The sequence below is a fragment of the Oncorhynchus masou genome, chromosome 7 (genome assembly GCF_036934945.1).
Source record: "Oncorhynchus masou masou isolate Uvic2021 chromosome 7, UVic_Omas_1.1, whole genome shotgun sequence".
In the NCBI taxonomy this organism is placed as follows: Eukaryota; Metazoa; Chordata; class Actinopteri; order Salmoniformes; family Salmonidae; genus Oncorhynchus; species Oncorhynchus masou.
In genome coordinates, this window is record NC_088218.1 from 8,769,507 (window position 1) to 8,787,695 (window position 18,189).

Sequence of the window (18,189 nt, forward strand, 5' to 3'; positions counted from 1 at the left end):
GATTGAGAACTAACTACTCCTCTTCTCTCAACAGTACTTTGTGACCCGTAACTACTCCTCCATCATCGCTTTTGCTGTGGGTGGACATTTCCAGCCAGGCAATGGCTTCACTATGATTGGAGCACACACAGACAGCCCCTGTCTGAGGGTAAGGATGAGATTCTACACTTGGGACACGCTGGGAAAATGACTGGGCCGTGTTCATTAGGGACAAAACGTTTTGAAACAGTCAGGTAATGTCTGAACTTGTCCATTTAAGAACAAATATTTTAGTTTTCTGTTGCAAATTGATTTGCTACGGTGTACCCTACTGAACACGACCCAGGGCTAACACCTCCAACCACTGGGGATAGTAGGTCATACTTGTATTTGGTCGCTAACTTGACACCCTTCTCTCTCTGTGTGGTTGATTCAGATTAAGCCACGGTCCAAGAAGACCAAACAGGGCTGTCTGCAGGTCGGGGTGGAGTGCTACGGAGGAGGAATCTGGAACACCTGGTTTGACCGGGATCTGACCATCGCCGGTCGTGTTATGGTCAAGGTATGGCAATGTAACCCTACCCATCTAACCCTTCATTCACAACTGAAACATTAAGGTTGGCCCATTCTTAGGTTTCTGAACTGTCATGAACTATGTGTTGAAGTGTCTGGAGAATGGAGGTGTGTTTGTGAGAGGACCTTACATGGGAGTTGTTGTGTTATTGTGGTGCAGACTGGAGATAAGCTGGTCCATCGTCTGGTTCACGTGCCCCGGCCGATCATGAGGATCCCCCACCTGGCCATCCACCTCCAGAGGGACATCAACGACTCCTTCGGCCCCAACAAGGAGAACCACCTGTAAGTCCCAGGTTGCATGTCAGAAGTCTTAACTGGCTTCCTCTCCTCCATCTACACTGATCTGACGACTGGACAGGTGAAGGTAGTATGGCTGGAACCTGTTCTGTTCTTTCACATCAGTGCAGTTGAAGGGGAGGAGACCACTATAGACTATTGAGATACACCCCTCAAGGGACCAGGAGAACAAACATGAATTGGACAGGGAAATAAGTGTTTAGTAACTGTGTGTGTGACAGAGTGCCCATCCTAGCCACTGCTGTACAGGAGGAGCTGGAGACTGGCTGCTGTTCCACTGGGGATGCCTGCGATGCCACCACTTTTGTAAGACTCTTATCTATCCATATCTCTCACTGTACGCTCTGCAGTACTAGATACAGTTATACACAGTCCAATATACCACACACACTAATCAATCACTTGCCTTACACAACTTCAGTAGGCCTTTAGTACATTTCTCCATCTCTCTCACTCGTCCAGGCAGAGAAGCACCACCCGGCCCTGGTCAAGGTGCTGTGTTCAGAGCTGGACGTTCAGCCTGAGGCCCTGCTGGACTTTGAGCTGTGTCTGGCTGACACTCAGCCAGGGGTGAGTCTACTCTCCTCAACATCTCCCCCCCCTCTGTTAATGACATCGATAACAGATTACTGACTTGTGTGCCTGCTGCATAGGCAATTGGAGGTGTGTTTGAAGAGTTCATCTACTCCCCCGTCTGGACAACCTCCACAGCTGCTACTGTGCCCTACAGGTGAGTCTCATCTCCTCTTCCAACTCAACACTCCACCTCCAGACACTAACACCAGCCACCTCAACAACTGGTCTCCTTCTCAAAGTACAGCTCTGAGAGTAGGAACCTCACATCTTTTCCTCTGGTGTGTTTGAGAGGGACGAGAGGAATCGAACATGACTACCACCATAATGTGAACGTCCTCTTTAACCTTACCATTTATTCTCTAACCTCTACTTCCTCTTTAACCTTAACCTTCATTCCCCTAACCTTTACCCTCTGTTCCTCTGTCCACTAGGCTCTGATGGACTCCTGCATCTCTAGAGACTCTTTGGTCACAGACCCCAACATCAGGATGGTGACTCTGTTTGACAATGAAGAGGTCGGTCCCCCAGTCCTGTGTTGGCTAAATTCATTCTGTGTAGAGCTAGGGCTTCTCCTTATCACTGGCCTGTAGCTATGAACTATAACTAGGGCCCAGGGTTTTCTGGTGGTCAGGAAAAACCCCTGGGGACATATTCACAAAGTATCTCTGATAAGGAGTGCTGATATAGGACCAGGTTCCCCCTCTGATTAATTAAAATTGTACAACTGATCCTAGATCAGCACTTCTACTCTGAGATGTTTTGTCAATATGGCCTCTGTATATCTAACTCAGGGCTCTCCAACCCTGTTCCTGGAGAGAGACCCTCCTGTAGGTTTAGACTCCAACCCTGTTCCTGGAGAGATACCCTCCTGTAGGTTTAGACTCCAACCCTGTTCCTGGAGAGAGACCCTCCTGTAGGTTTATACTCCAACCCCAGTTGTAAAATGACTGATTTAGCCTATCACCCAGCTAATTAATAGAATCAGGTGCTCTAAATTAGGGTTGGATTGTGAACCTACAGGAGGGTAGCTCTCCAGGAACAGGGTTGGAGTATAAACCTACAGGAGGGAACTGGTTTGGCGAACCCTAACCTAACACTTCCCCCTATGGCCTGTAGGTGGGGTCAGAGAGCGCCCAGGGGGCAGCGTCCAACCTGACAGAGCTGATCCTGAGTCGACTGTCCTCCTCCCCCACCAACCTCACAGCCTTCCAGCAGGCGGTGCCACGCTCCTTCATGATCAGCGCTGACATGGCCCACGCCCTGCACCCCAACTACCAGTCAGTACCATACAGTAACCTGTCAATCACTCCAGTCTCTATAGTAACACTCCAATTACCAGTCAGTTTACTCCTACTCCCTATGGAAACGCCGTACTGTTAATCACTCTGTGTTTGCATCCCAAGTCTCCACCATTTTCCCAAAGTGTCTACTTCCTGCCATGGATTTAATGGTGGAGCCTCCCCTCCAGCCATTATTACACCAATCAAATGTTTTTAGATCCATGACAGAAAGTGTGCAAGTGAGGTCAGGTTCTAGAACATCATCCCAACTACCAGTCAGGGTCTAGAACATCATCCCAACTACCAGTCACACTTTAGAAAAAGGGTGGAGAATCAGGACACAACCTCTGTCTCTAACATCCCAACAACCAGTCAGAGGATGTGTCCTGATTCTCCACCCTTTTCTAAAGTGTGACTGGTAGTTGGGATGATGTTCTAGACCCTGACTGGTAGTTGGGATGTTAGAGACAATGTGCTGTTACTCCCCATAGAAAACATACTAACATTCACACTCTCTACCAGTCAGGTTCAAGAACAACATCCCAACTACCAGTCAGTGTACAGTATACCTGGGGAATAATAGTCTCATTTATATATTTATATCATATTAGATATATAATTGACTGATGTTGTACTGTTTTTGTGCCAGCTGGGACCAGAAGACAGTTTGAAAGATGTTTGCTGTGTTTATAGTTTTAATCGACTTTCATTTTCACCCTAGGGAGAAGCATGATGAAAACCACAGACCAGCCTTCCACAAGGTACAGAGCTCAAATGACCCCCTCAGCAATACACATTAAAAACCCCCATTAGAACTGGTGGACATATTGTTGTAATCTTCTACAAAAAATGTCTACAATTTTAGATTTAGGTAAAATAGTCATGGTGTACCTGTGTAATATTTGTGGCAGACATGCTATACATTTATGTATGTTTTCTATACAGATATCTGAAGTTGTAGTCAGTGTGATTGTCTGAATGTCCTCTCTCTCAGGGTCCTGTAGTTAAATTCAACAGTAACCAGCGCTATGCCACTACGGCTGTGACAGCCTCCATCTTGAGAGAGATCGCCAGTCGTGTTGGTGTGCCTCTTCAGGTAATTGGCGTGTGTGTGCGCATGTGATTTGTTCAAACATTTGTTTCCGTGTGTGCCTTGGTGTACTGCACGGGTTTGTGATCTGGTGTTTTTAAATCCACTCTGCAGTGGGGATCTCCTAGCAAAGTAGTGCTGAGGTGAAGAAAGTGCTGTGGTGTAGGGGGATTTAAACCGAGCCTTGGTGTAGTGGGGATTTAAACCGAGCAGTGGTGTAGTGGGGATTTAAACCGAGCAGTGGTGTAGTGGGGATTTAAACCGAGCAGTGGGGATTTAAACCGTAGTGGGGGGATTTAAACCGAGCAGTGGTGTAGTGGGGATTTAAACCGAGCAGTGGTGTAGTTTAAACCGGGTGTAGTGGGGATTTAAACCGAGCAGTGGTGTAGTGGGGATTTAAACCGAGCAGTGTAGTGGGGATTTAAACCGAGCCTTAGTGTAGTGGGGATTTAAACCGAGCCTTAGTGTAGTGGGGATTTAAACCGAGCCTTAGTGTAGTGGGGATTTAAACCGAGCCTTAGTGTAGTGGGGATTTAAACCAAGTGGGGGGGATTTAAACCGAGCCTTAGTGTAGTGGGGATTTAAACCGAGCCTTAGTGTAGTGGGGATTTAAACCGAGCCTTGGTGTAGTGGGGATTTAAACCGAGCAGTGGTGTAGTGGGGATTTAAACCGAGCAGTGGTGTAGTGGGGATTTAAACCGAGCAGTGGTGTAGTGGGGATTTAAACCGAGCCTTAGTGTAGTGGGGATTTAAACCGAGCCTTAGTGTAGTGGGGATTTAAACCGAGCCTTAGTGTAGTGGGGATTTAAACCGAGCAGTGGTGTAGTGGGGATTTAAACCGAGCCTTAGTGTAGTGGGGATTTAAACCGAGCCTTAGTGTAGTGGGGATTTAAACCGAGCCTTAGTGTAGTGGGGATTTAAACCGAGCCTTAGTGTAGTGGGGATTTAAACCGAGCAGTGGTGTAGTGGGGATTTAAACCGAGCAGTGGTGTAGTGGGGATTTAAACCGAGCCTTAGTGTAGTGGGGATTTAAACCGAGCCTTAGTGTAGTGGGGATTTAAACCGAGCAGTGGTGTAGTGGGGATTTAAACCGAGCCTTAGTGTAGTGGGGATTTAAACCGAGCCTGTGTAGTGGGGATTTAAACCGAGCCTTAGTGTAGTGGGGATTTAAACCGAGCAGTGGTGTAGTGGGGATTTAAACCGAGCCTTAGTGTAGTGTTTAAACCGTGGGGATTTAAACCGAGCAGTGGTGTAGTGGGGATTTAAACCGAGCAGTGGTGTAGTGGGGATTTAAACCGAGCCTTAGTGTAGTGGGGATTTAAACCGAGCAGTAGTGTAGTGGGGATTTAAACCGAGCAGTGGTGTAGTGGGGATTTAAACCGAGCAGTGGTGTAGTGGGGATTTAAACCGAGCAGTGGTGTAGTGGGGATTTAAACCGAGCAGTGGTGTAGTGGGGATTTAAACCGAGCAGTGGTGTAGTGGGGATTTAAACCGAGCAGTGGTGTAGTGGGGATTTAAGATTTTTAGATGAAGGATGTTCCGCTCCCACAAGGGCACTTTATTCACCTCAGGGCCTGGTGAAACTACCGCTCTGGTCCATTTCCCTCCCTGAAGTGTGCACTCATTCACCCCCATATGGACTCAGAGGAATGGACCGGTGTGAAGCCAGATTTAAATAGCAGAGAGGCAGGAAGGACAGTTCCAGTTCTGACTCATGTTGAGTTTCCTCACACAGCTGACATCCAATGTATGTCTGAGTGATTAATGGGCATCCATGGCACATGGAAATGTAATCAATCAATCTGAATGTAACAGTACATGTGTGTATTCTCTCCACAGATGCTTCAACTGTACCTAGTAAGCGTGTGTTAATGAATTACCCTCCTGACCCTGTTTCTGTGGCCCCAGGATGTGATGGTGCGTAACGACAGCCCCTGTGGGACCACCATCGGCCCCATCCTGTCTTCCCGCCTGGGGATCCCCGTGCTGGACATCGGTGCCCCCCAGCTGGCCATGCACTCCATCAGGGAGATGTGCTGCACCTCTGGAGTGCTCCAGTCTACCAACCTATTCAAGGTACTGGACCCTCTACTAACCCACTCCAGGGTTGGGGTCAATTCAGGAAGTACACTAAATTTCCAATTCCCTTGAATTCTTGTCAATTAGGAAAATGTGGCTTTGGAATGACCCCTGACCCTGACCCACTCCATCACACTGATACCCTTTTCACTCTGCTGTTTCTCTATGAGCCAAACTGAGCCAAGCGGTTCTGCCTGGCCTGGGTACGCATCTACTGTAGTTGCTGGACAATGTGGAAGGAAAATATCAGAGCCAGCACAGTGTGGTTGGGAACAGCATGTTAGTGTGAAAGTGGTATCAGTACATTCTATGGGTCTAATTGTGTTGTAATCTGCCCAGACATAGTGAACCATAATGTCTCACTATGTTGATGTATGATGATGTGTCTTCCGTCTGTTCTTACCAGGGCTTCTTTGAGCTCTTCCCCACTGTGAGAGACATGGTGACTGTGGACTAGCCTGGGGGAAGGACACAGCATGGACAGAAGGACAGACAGATGTCCTCCTCTGGGTCTCTCTACACACTGTGTTATTTGTATACTCACATGACACACAGTGCTTCAGCAGAACGTTTTGCACACATTCAGAGGCAAGGAACTTCAAATGATGTTTCTGATGAACTAAAATGGTTTATAAAATAATCCATTTTTAATCTACACATCCTCTCTCCTTCCCGTGTTTTTGTTCACTCACTCATTCCACACACATATAGTCCTAAAGGCTGGATGCACTGCAGCACCCCGTGCCCCTGGACCAATTATAGGGGGTTAAGTCGCTTGCTTAAAGGCACAATGGCAGATGATGCATTTCCGCACTAGATTTTCCCGTCTTGAGTTGGGATTCGAACCGGCAACCCTCTGGTTGAGGCCTGCTTCTCTAACCTCTGCCTCTGTTGTACTGGAGCTTCAATTGAAATAAAGTGTTTGGCCCACACTCTTTAGCAAGTCTCGTACCAGTGGTGAAACAACATAACAATGTTGACAAATATACTGAACAAAAATCTAAACACAACAGTTTTACTGAGTTTACACTTCATATAAGGAAATCAGTCAATTTACATTCATTAGGCCCTAATCTATGGATTTCACAATACTGGGCACTGATGCAGCCATGGGTGGGCCTAGGAGGGCATACGCCCACCCACTTGGGAGCTAGGCCCAGCCAATCAGAATGTGTTTTTCCCCACCAAAGGGTTTTTTCAGACAGAAATACTCCTCAGTTTCATCAGCTGTCCGGTCCTGGGCTGGCGTGGTTCCACGAGGTTGGAAGTGGCTTGTGGTAGAGAAATGGACATTTGATTCTCTGGCAACAGCTCTGTTGGACATTCCTGCAGTTAGCATGCCAATTACACGCTCACTCAACTTGCGAAAATCCGTGGCATTGTGTTGTGTGACAAAACTGCACATTTTAGTGACCTTTTATTGTCCCCAGCACAGGGTGCACCTGTGTAATGATCATGCTGTTTAATCAGCTTCTTGATATGCCACACCTGTCAGGTGGATGGATTATCTTGGCAAAGGATAAATTATCACCAACAGGAATGTAAAACAAGTGTGCACAATTTGAGAGAAATAAGCTTTTTGTGAGTGTGGAACATTTCTGGGATCTTTTATTTCAGCTCACGAAACACGGGACCAACACTTTACATGTTACGTTTATATTTTTCCTCAGTATATTTAGAGGAACTGAGGAATACATGGTAAAAATTACTTGAACTTTATTAATTTCGCCTAGTGGGCTATGATGCAATGGTGGGTCTCCCAAAGGTAAACTAGCCATGCAGAAAGACTAACCCCTTCCGTTCCTGATCCGAAGCAGCGTGCATCCCGGGATTTACACATTTCTCGCAACACTTGCTGTCGCACTCACAGTTGGTGCGCTTCTGCTGCCGAAAATCCACGTCCTTCCTTTGGAGTCGGAGTGGATGTGCGACATTAGAAAGTCCCTCCGATAGTTGACACGGATCATGAGGGTTTAAAACGCACCGCTGAACAGCTCTGTCTGTCTTGGGGAAAACCATGGGATCTCAGCGACTATGGAGCGTGTTATGTGTGATGGCGGTGTGCTATCAGACCGGGATGTCAAGCAGATACGGTAAGGGAGAAAAATGAACTGAGTCACTCAGAGGCAGGTAACAGGTCTACATACACAGCCATTTAGAAATCTCAGCCAAGGCAACAGCGTATAGTGAGTAAATCAATGCAATATATTGACGGGGTCCATGAGCCATATTCTGTTACTTACTTCAAACTGGATTTGCCAGAATAGAAACTAAGAATATAGCCACATGCTAAATTATTTTAGTATCATTCACCATACTGTTTTGCTTTTCTGTGCATTGTAGCATAGTGTTATAAACAACGTGAATGTACTTAACATTTGTAATGTATAAGAAATTGAGAGATTCTGGATGTCAGTTATTGGAGGCTATGTAGGCTGAATGTGAAATTGCGTCACAATACACTTGGTTTGATTAGTGACTTGAGGCTGTAGACTTCTGCTTGGATTGAATGATGGGTTTTGCGAAAACAGCGTCAGGCATGATTCATCATAGCTCCTCTCCGCAATAATAGAGGAGCAAGGACCAGTAATAGCCTGCTGTGCCCCACGCCTTGGCTCGGCGCGCTCAATAAAAACAAAACTGTTTGAGAGCGAGGGAGAGCGCTTCTTCACCTCATTCAAAAGTCAGAAGATTAGGGTTTGGTTTTTGTGTCGGCTACAGGTCTGGTGTTTTTGCTTTTGTGGATGACGATGTCATTTTGATTTGTGTAAAATGCACTGCGCTAAGTTTAAACAACACGCACTTGGCTATTGATGCAATGTCAACCCAAAGCAATGAAATTGAATGACAACCTAGGCAACCACTGTCATAGGTTTACCAAGGCCCATTCTGTAATACTGCGATTACAACCACCCACTTGCTTGCACACATGACCTCACGCCCTCCAGGCTGGTTAGTAGTTCAATTACTAAAGTTGGATCCTATTCTAATGTAGCCAGCCTACTGCTGGCAGTTTATCAATGTAGGCTGCAGCCAATCCTACCACCTCGAACTGTACATCAATAGCGCCTGCGCGCTCATTTCAGTACCATGGACAGTGCATACATACTCTCTACGTCAATGGCATGAGCGTTGGTTATAGCCAGTCATTTTAGAATCATGGACAGACTGCACACACAGACTCAGCACTGATGGTTCAGAACAGTGCGCTTGTTTTCTGTGTCGATGGCCGCTTGACATTTCGGTGCTGTAGGGCAGGCTAAACCTGTGCTGTGGAGGCAGACAGGCAGGCACACACACTGACCTTAACTCAGTTCTGGTGAGATGTAGACCTGACTACTGTTAGTTCATCACACTAGGGGAAAATGTATTACTTTGCCTCCTTGATTTCCAGCTGTTCGACACGGTTGGTTATCTTGTAATACGGTTATTGCTTACTTACCGTGTGTGTCAATCTGAGGAGAATTATACCATGTCTAACTGGCTATGACTGCCTTCCTTTTGACATGCCGGTTTGTGGAGTTATCAGAAGTGAAACAGTAGGCCTAACATTGTTGCAGGTAACTAATAAACCAATAGTAGCGCATCCCATCGGTGTGTCTCACCACCACGACTGTAGTCAGAACCTGAAGGATCCTTCATTCATACGGCTTCACCCCATGTGAATAAACAGGAATGAGTGAGAACTGCATACATTCTAATGTATTTGGAGATTTTGTTGGATGGCCAGACCAATTTATTGAGCATGTTTAAGGCACAACACTAACAAAGCTGAAGAGGCATATACACGTGTATGTATCGAGTATAACTCACCTATTCTGATGGTTATGAATCACATAATGATAGTCTTTAAATCCGGTGGTACTGATTGTTATGATTCAGATTATAATAGTCTTTAAATCCAGTGGCACTGATGGTTATGAATCACAATATGGTACTTGTTAGATCTGGTGGGGTGTTACATTTCTCAGGTTGTCACACAGTGAGAGGTGAGACACAGGTGGTGTGTGACTTCAGCCCATAGCATCACCTGTCATGGCCATCTGTCTATATACACCTCGGAGGACAAAAACAAGTCTGTTTTCTGAAGATTAAAAGGGCCATCCGCAGTTGAAACGATAACAAAGAGGGCTCCCCGCCACCGTTTTGATAAAAAGTTGAGGGATGGGGTGGCTGGAGAAATGGAACCACTCTCAAATTCTGGCCATCAATTATATACAAATGACAGTTTTAACCATCTTTTGAGGCTATACAGTGTTTGTTTACATTCACATTGGAGTAAATCAAGCTTATCATGTTGGATTCTGATGGGGTACAACATTCTCATGAGGCATTTCTAAGTTTAATATTACCCCTTTAAATCTGTAAAATATAAGTTGCATCCCAAATGGCACCCTATTCCCTATATAGTGCACTACTTTAGACCAGGGCCCTATTCCCTATATAGCACACTCATTTAGACCAGGGCCCTATTCCCTATATAGCACACTCATTTAGACCAGAGCCCTATTCCCTATATAGTACACTACTTTAGACCAGGGCCCTATTCCCTATATAGTACACTACTTTAGACCAGGGCCCTATTCCCTACATAGTGCACTACTTTAGACCAGGGCCCTATTACCTATATAGTGCACTACTTCAGGCCAAGGCCCTATTCCCTATATATAGTGCACTACTTTAGACCAGAGCCCTATTACCTATATAGTGCACTACTTTAGACCAGGGCCCTATTCCCTATATATAGTGCACTACTTTAGACCAGGAACCTATTCCCTATATATAGTGCACTACTTTAGATCAGGGCCCTATTCCCTATATAGCACACTCATTTAGACCAGAGCCCTATTCCTATATAGTGCACTACTTTAGACCAGGAACCTATTCCTATATAGTGCTGTCATGTCTTATTATGTCTTGTTCCTGTTCTTTCTCTTCACTCTGTCTCTCTCTGCTGGTCTTATTAGGTTACCTTCTCTTTCTCTCCTTCTCCAGCTGTTCCTCATCTCCCCTAACTAGCTCGTTCACCCTTTCCCCACCTGTTCCCTTTTTCCCTCTGATTAGGTCTCTATTTCTCTCTCTGTTCCTGCTACTTTCGGTGTCAGATTCTCGTTTGAGTTTCTCATGCCAGAAGCAAGCTATCGTCTCGTTTGCTTCATCCTTGTCCTATCCTGTCGGAATCTGCCTGGCAGGTGCATCCTGTACTCAGCTAACTGTCTTTCATTTGCACTGTGTCCAGTTCATCTGATGCTACGTGAGATCAGGTACCACTGTTCCTCTATGACCCGCGCCTACCCAGAGAGACCTGCAGCCTGTCGCCGCTAACCCAGCTATTCTCCTCTGCTGCTAAGAAGGGGACTCTCTTGTTATTTATCAGAGGGACTTTATGTTTCATTTGTCGCCCTCTCTGCGGGTTGTCTATTTTTGCCATTATCTACGTCTGAAGAGGATCTATGTCTTTCCTGTGTTCTCATTAAAGAACTCTGTTTTTGTTAAACCGCTTTTGGGTCCTCACTCAAGTGCATAACAAGTGCACTACTTTAGACCAGGGCCCTATTCCCTATATAGTGCACTACTTTAGACCAGGGCCCTATTCCCTATATAGTGCACTACTTTTGACCAAGGCCCATAGGGAACAGGGTACAATTTGAGATTCAGACTCTTATCTGAAGCTATAAAAGAGAATTCAAATGGACAAAGCCTCACCAGACTCACCATTATTCAACTCAACATGTCGTGTCTGTCCTCACTCTATCCCTGTACTTATAGCCCATTACTTTATTGTCATTTCAGATATGAAAGGATATGATTGTAGTTGCAGTAACACATTAAAAATAGCCCTTGTGTTGTAGAGTGCTCCCCCACTTCCTCTGTCCAGGCCCTGACTCCCAGCGGTACAGATCTGCTATCTTAATTTGATCACTGTTGTCGCAGAGATGTATTCTGCAAATTTTAGTGTTTTCAAGGTTTTAAAAGGCTTCTAAAGTATTTAATACCCACCTGATTTGCACCAATGGAAAATGTATCAACCCCTACAAAAATTTCCATTAATTATAATCCACATAATTCCAATTTAATTTTCCTGCTGTGAGAAGCAGGGTCAAATTAAGGTAGCGCATCTGTAGGCTGAGAGAGAGAGAGAGAGTTTGAGGGGGAGAGAGAGTTTGAGGGGGATAGAGAGAGAGAGTTTGAGAGGGGGAGAGAGAGTTTGAGAGGGGGAGAGAGAGAGAGTTTGAGGGGGAGAGAGAGAGGGAGAGAGAGAGAGTGAGTTTGAGAGCGGATAGAGAGAGAGTTTGAGGCAGAGAGAGAGAGTTTGAGGCAGAGAGAGAGAGTTTGTGAGGCAGAGAGAGAGTTTGTGAGGCAGAGAGAGAGTTTGTGAGTTTGAGGGGTTTGTGAGGGAGAGAAGAGAGTTTGAGGGGGAGATTATGAGGGAGATGGAGGAAAACAAACTCAGATCATTGTGGAGAAAGAACAGGAAACACCCAGTCATGTGACTGAGTTTAATTATGGGATTGAATTCATAAAGTGTGTGTGGGGTGGAAACATCCAAGGTGATAATTATGTCCATGCTGTTTGGAACTCCTTTGTTTATGGAGCTCTGACTCATGCATGTATACAGCGCAATGCAGCACATGTTGCCATGATACAGTGCTGTGCTAATTATTGACTGCTGTAATAGCTTTTATTGACTGTTGTGGGATACACATAATCAGCTTACAGTACATGCCTCTTCCCCAGAAAGAACGTAGAATCCCGATGAACTTGTGTTGTGTGTTACATCTCTCCCTCATATTTCTGAACAGCTGAAATAACAAAAAAACAGCCCAGAGAATTACGCCACTCAGTTTGAAATTACTGTTGCTATGATACTTACAACCCAGATCACTTCAGTTTATTGGTCTTATTTCACATCTTGAGTTTCTTGAGGTAGAACACAATGGACAATTCCATAGATGACATCACAAGGTCACACCAACTGATAGAATGCAAAATACGTGATACAACACAGTGCTGTACAACAGTTAAGAATAGGCCTAGAATGCAGGGCCAAAGTATATTCTCTTAGATGTAGGATACAGCAATACTCATTACTAGAACAAGAGATGTACTATGACCTAGCCCCCTGGGATTGATAGTCTGTATTTTTGCATGCGGTTGATTGATTGACATGCTCTTGGGGCTCGGGGGCAGTGCACTAGTGGTTTGTCCAGTCTGTGATGAACTCTAGCTTGGCAACAATCTCCCCTGCTACTGCTGCAGACAGACGAGAGAGGGATGGACAGAGGAAGGGAGAGAGAGGAGTGTGAAGAAAGGGAGGGATACAGTGTGTATTAGTCATCATATCGCAGATGTATCCAGACATGGATTCAAATAGTATCTGACTTCTTTCAAATACTTTGAGCCTTTGATTGAGCCTGCCTGAAGTGGCAGATGGGCGGGGCTTGGACCGTCGCAAATATTTAATTGGTTCCGTTGCTCGGCGCCAGGCAAACTCAATCATATGCAGCTAAAGTATTTGAAAGACAACTAATACTGATTCTGCTGCACGGAAAGACATGCTCTGTTTTCTTGTCTATGTTTCATCTTGTCTTGTCTGTGATCTTGTCTTTGTGTCTGGGGAATCGTATTGTTTTCCCCACAGAGAGACAGCCCTCTAGGCCAGTCTGTCTCCCGCTTCTGTTTTTGTAATACAGTACACACATAATCATGAATGCAAACTCACTCACACACACACACACACACACACACACACACACACACACACACACACACACACACACACACACACACACACACACACACACACACACACACACACACACACACACACACACACACACACACACACACACACACACACACACACACTCAGTGTGTACAGCCGTGTTGTGTCACATCTGGCCGTGTTTCCTCCCCAAGCAGACTGGAGATCTGTAAAGGTCGCCCATTACCTCCTTTATATATATATATATATATATATATATATATATCACACACACAGTCTGCCATCCAACACAACCCCCTCTTTCAATTCAAAGGGCATTTATTGGCATGGGAAACATATGTTTACATTGCCAAAGCAAGTGAAGTAAAAAATTAACAGTAAACATTACACTCAAAAGTTTCATATGAATAGAGACATTTCAAATGTCATTTTATGGCTATATAGAGTTTAGTAATGATGTGCAAATTGTTAAAGTATACAAGGGAAAATAATGTTCTTCACTGGTTGCCCTGTTCTTGTGGCAACAAGTCACAAATACTGCTGCTGTGCTGTGATGTCACACTGTGGTATTTCACCCAGTAGATATGGGAGTTTATCAGAATGTGGATTTGTTTTCATATTCTTGGTGGGTCTGTGTAATCTGTGTAATCTGAGGGAAATACAGAGCATTCGGAGAGTCTTCAGACCCTCAGATCTTTTCCACATGTTGTGACCTTCAGCCTTATTCTAGTATATATATATATATGTGTGTTCAATCCCCCCTCATCAATCTACACACAATACCCCATAATGACATCACAATACCCCATAATGACATCACAATACCTCATAATGACAAAGCAAAAACAGCTTTTTAGAATTTTTTGCAAATGTATTACAAATAAACAACTGAAATATCACATTTACATAAGTATTCAGACCCTTTACTCAGTACTTTGTTGAAGCACCTTTGACGGCGATTACAGCCTCGAGTCTTCTTGGATATGACGCTATAAGCTTGGCACACCTGTATTTGGGGAGTTTCTCCCATTCTTCTCTGCATATCGTCTCAAGCTCTGTCAGGTTGGATGGGGAGCGTCGCTACACAGCTATTTTCAGGTCTCTTAGGAGATGTTCGATCGGGTTCAAGTCCGGGCTCTGGCTGGGCCACTCAAGGAAATTCATAGACTTGTCCTGAAGCCACTCCTGTGTTCTATTGGCTGTGTGTTTAGGGTCGTCGTCCTGTTGGAAGATTAACCTTCACCCCAGTCTGAGGTCCTGAGCGCTCTGGAGCAAGTTTTCATTTGGGATCTCTCTGTACTTTGCTCCGTTCGTCTTTCCCTCAATCCTGACTAGTCTCCCAGTCCCTGATGCTGAAAAACATCCCCACAGCATGATGCTGCCAAAACAATGCATCACCATAGGGATGGTGCAGGGTTTCCTCCAGATGTGATGCTTGGCATTCAGGCCAAATAGTTCAATTTTGCTTTCATCAGACCAGAGAATCTGTTTTCTCATGGTCTGAGAGTACTTTAGGTGCCTTTTGGTATACATGCCTGATTGGTGGAGTGCTGCAGAGATGGTTGACCTTCTAGAAGGTTCTCCTATCTCCACAGAGGAACTCTGGAGCTCTATCAGAGTGACCATCGGGTTCTTAGTCACCTTCCTGGCCAAGGCACTTCTCCCCCGATTGCTCAGTTTTGCCGGGCAGCAAGCTCTAAGAAGAGTCTTGGTTGTTCCAAACGTCTTCCATTTAAGAAAGATGGAGGCCACTGTGTTCTTGGGGACCTTCAATGCTGCAGAAATAGTTTGGTACCCTTCCCCAGATCTGTGCCTCGACACAAACCTGTCTCTGAGCTCTACGGACAATTCCTTTGACCTCATGGCTTGGTTTTTGCTCTGACATGTACTGTCAACTGTGGGATCTTATATCGACAGGTGTGTGCCTTTCCAAATCATGCCCAATCAATTGAATTTATCACAGGTGGATTCCAATCCAAGTTGTAGAAACATCTCAAGGATGATCAATGGAAACATAGCAAAGGGTCTGAATACTTATTTAAATAAGGTATTAATGTTTTTTTTTAAATCTTTAATACATTTGCAAAAATGTCTAAAAACCTATTTTTGCTGTGTCATTATGGGGTATTGTGTGTAGATTGATGAAGAAAATGCTTTATTTAATCCAATTTAGAATAAGGCTGTAATCTAACAAAATGTGGAACAAGTCAAAGGGTCAATACTTTCCTAATGCACCGTGTCTCTACTATGGTCATACATTTAGCAGGAGGTTAGGAAGTGCAGCGCAGTTTCCACCTCATTTTGTGGGGCAGTGAGCACATAGTCTGTCTTCTTTTCAGTGCCAGGTCTGCCTACAGCGACCTTTCTCAATAGTCGGTCACAGTGGTCAGGTATTCTGCCACTGTGTATTCTCTGTTAAGGCCAAATAGCATTCCAGTTTGCTCTGTTTTTTGTTTGTTAATTCTTTCCAATGTGTCAAGTAATTATCTTTTTGTTTTCTCATGATTTGGTTGGGTCTAATTGTGTTGCTGTCCTGGGGCTTTGTTTGTGTTTGTGAACAGAGTCCCGGGACCAGCTTGCTTAGTGTCCTCAGCTTGCTTAGGGACTCTTCTCCAGGTTCATCCATCTGTAGGTGATGGCTTTGTTATGGAAGTTTGGGAATCGCTTCTTTTTAGGTGGTTATAGAATTTAACAGCTCTTAAATTCTCTCTCACTCGCTCTCTCATTTCCCTCCCCCCGTTTAATTCAAGGGTACATTATTGTCATGACATGTTGTCAATTGCCAGAAAATCTGAAATAATAGAAAATCTCTCTCTCCCTTCCTCCTCTGTCTCTTCCTCCCTCTCCATCTCTCTCTGTTCTTCCCCCTCCCTCTTTCTCTCTCTCTTTTCCTCTCTCTCTCTCTTTCTCCTCCCCCTCTCCATGTGCTTCTCAGGCTGTCTGTTTGAGAAGAAGCTCTGCCCCAGAGACCAACCATGCTCAGATGGTCAGTATGACATAACACCATCTCTCTATCTAACCAATCTTCTTCATGTCGTCTCACTATACAATCCTCTCACTGTCACCAGACACTCTGGGAGGTGTTGGCAGTTCTTTAATAAGACAGGGGTGTCAAATTCTTAGTTCTCGTGCGCCAAAGTCTCTTCCTGTTTCCATTTCAGCTGTTACTGATTGGCTGGAGGCTACACAAATGTCCAATCATTCTGTGGTCTAGACCTGGGAAATCAGGTGTGTAGCCTCCAGCCAATCAGTAACAGTAATTTATCAATAAGTTGAAACAGAAACAGGAAGAGACTTTGACGCTTGACAAAGATTTTTTATTATGTTGACAAGATGGTCGAGTGACCTCTCTAATAGTGGAAATACATGTCCTCAAAGATGGAAGGTAGGCAGGAGGAGTCGAGATCAGGTATTTGTATTTATTATGGATCCCCATTAGCTGCTGCCAAAGCACCAGCTACTCTTCCTGGGGTCCAGCAAAATTAAGGCAGTTTATACAGTTTTAAAACGTTACAATGCATTCATAGATTTCACAACACACTGTGTGCCCTCAGGTCCCTACTCCACCACTAACACATATCTACAATACTAATTCCATGTGTATGCGCGCGTGCGTACGTGCTAATGTTTGTGTTGCTTCACAGTCCCCGCTGTTCCATAAGTTGTTTTTTAATCTGTTTTTAAAATGTAATTTTACTTCTGGCGTCAGTTACTTGATGTGGAATAGAATTCCATGTAGTCATGGATCTATGTAGTACTGTGTGCCTACCATAGTCTGTTCTGGACTTGGGGACTGTGAAGACACCTCTTGTGGCATGTCTTGTGGGGTGTGCATGGGTGTCCGAGCTGTATGCCAGTAGTTTAGACAGACAGCTCGGTGCATTCAACATGTTAATACCTCTCATAAATAAAAGTAGGGATGAAGTCAATCTCTCCTCCACTTACAGCCAGGAGAGATTGACATGCATATTATTCATGTTAGCTCTCTGTGTGCATCCAAGGGCCAGCTGTGCTGCCCTGTTCTGAGCCAATTGCAATTTTGTCTCATCCCACCTTGTCTCAACCCCCTCCCCCTTGTCTCATCCCACCTTGTCTCAACCCCCTTGTCTCATCCCACCTTGTTCAACCCCCTTGTCTCATCCCCCCCTTGTTTCACCCACCTTGTTCCATCCCCCTTGTCTCATTGTCTCATCCCCCCTTGTCTCAACCCCCCTTGGACCCTGGGCAGAAGTAGTGCACTATATAGGGAATAGGGTGACATTTGGGACTTCATGCATATAATGACGTTAACCAGTTCAACTGTTGTGATGGGCAGGTGTTCTGCTGTCTACTGTCTCATAGGAAATCTACATTATTCATACTCAATTAACTTAATGGCAGTTGTCATGTGTTTCCTGATTTTTGTCTCCAGAACTGCATGTGTGCAAATGTGTGTGTGAGCGTGTGTGCCTTCAAGTATGATGAGGCACACTCTGAGCATCAGTGTGTAAACACACGGCCTCTCTCCGTCAACTTGCTCTTAACCAATCACGTCTCTTTCCCACCGTTTCCATGGCAACAGTGACATCACCTGGCTGACGGCAGTG

The 18,189-nt window shown here is 45.0% G+C and overlaps 1 protein-coding gene and 1 pseudogene across 1 annotated transcript in view; both read left to right on the forward strand.

Moving 5' to 3' along the window:
- Positions 1-6,534, forward strand: part of LOC135542946 (aspartyl aminopeptidase-like) — a 14,589-nt pseudogene extending 8,055 nt beyond the window's left edge.
- Positions 6,535-7,721: 1,187 nt separating this feature from the next.
- The window catches only part of LOC135542947 (receptor-type tyrosine-protein phosphatase-like N), a 46,063-nt gene continuing 35,595 nt past the window's right edge, over positions 7,722-18,189 (forward strand). The window contains exons 1-2 of the mRNA XM_064970075.1: positions 7,722-7,970; positions 16,539-16,589. Of these exons, the coding sequence (XP_064826147.1) occupies positions 7,895-7,970; positions 16,539-16,589 (127 nt within the window). The 5' untranslated portion in view covers positions 7,722-7,894. The remainder of the gene's footprint in view (positions 7,971-16,538; positions 16,590-18,189) is intronic.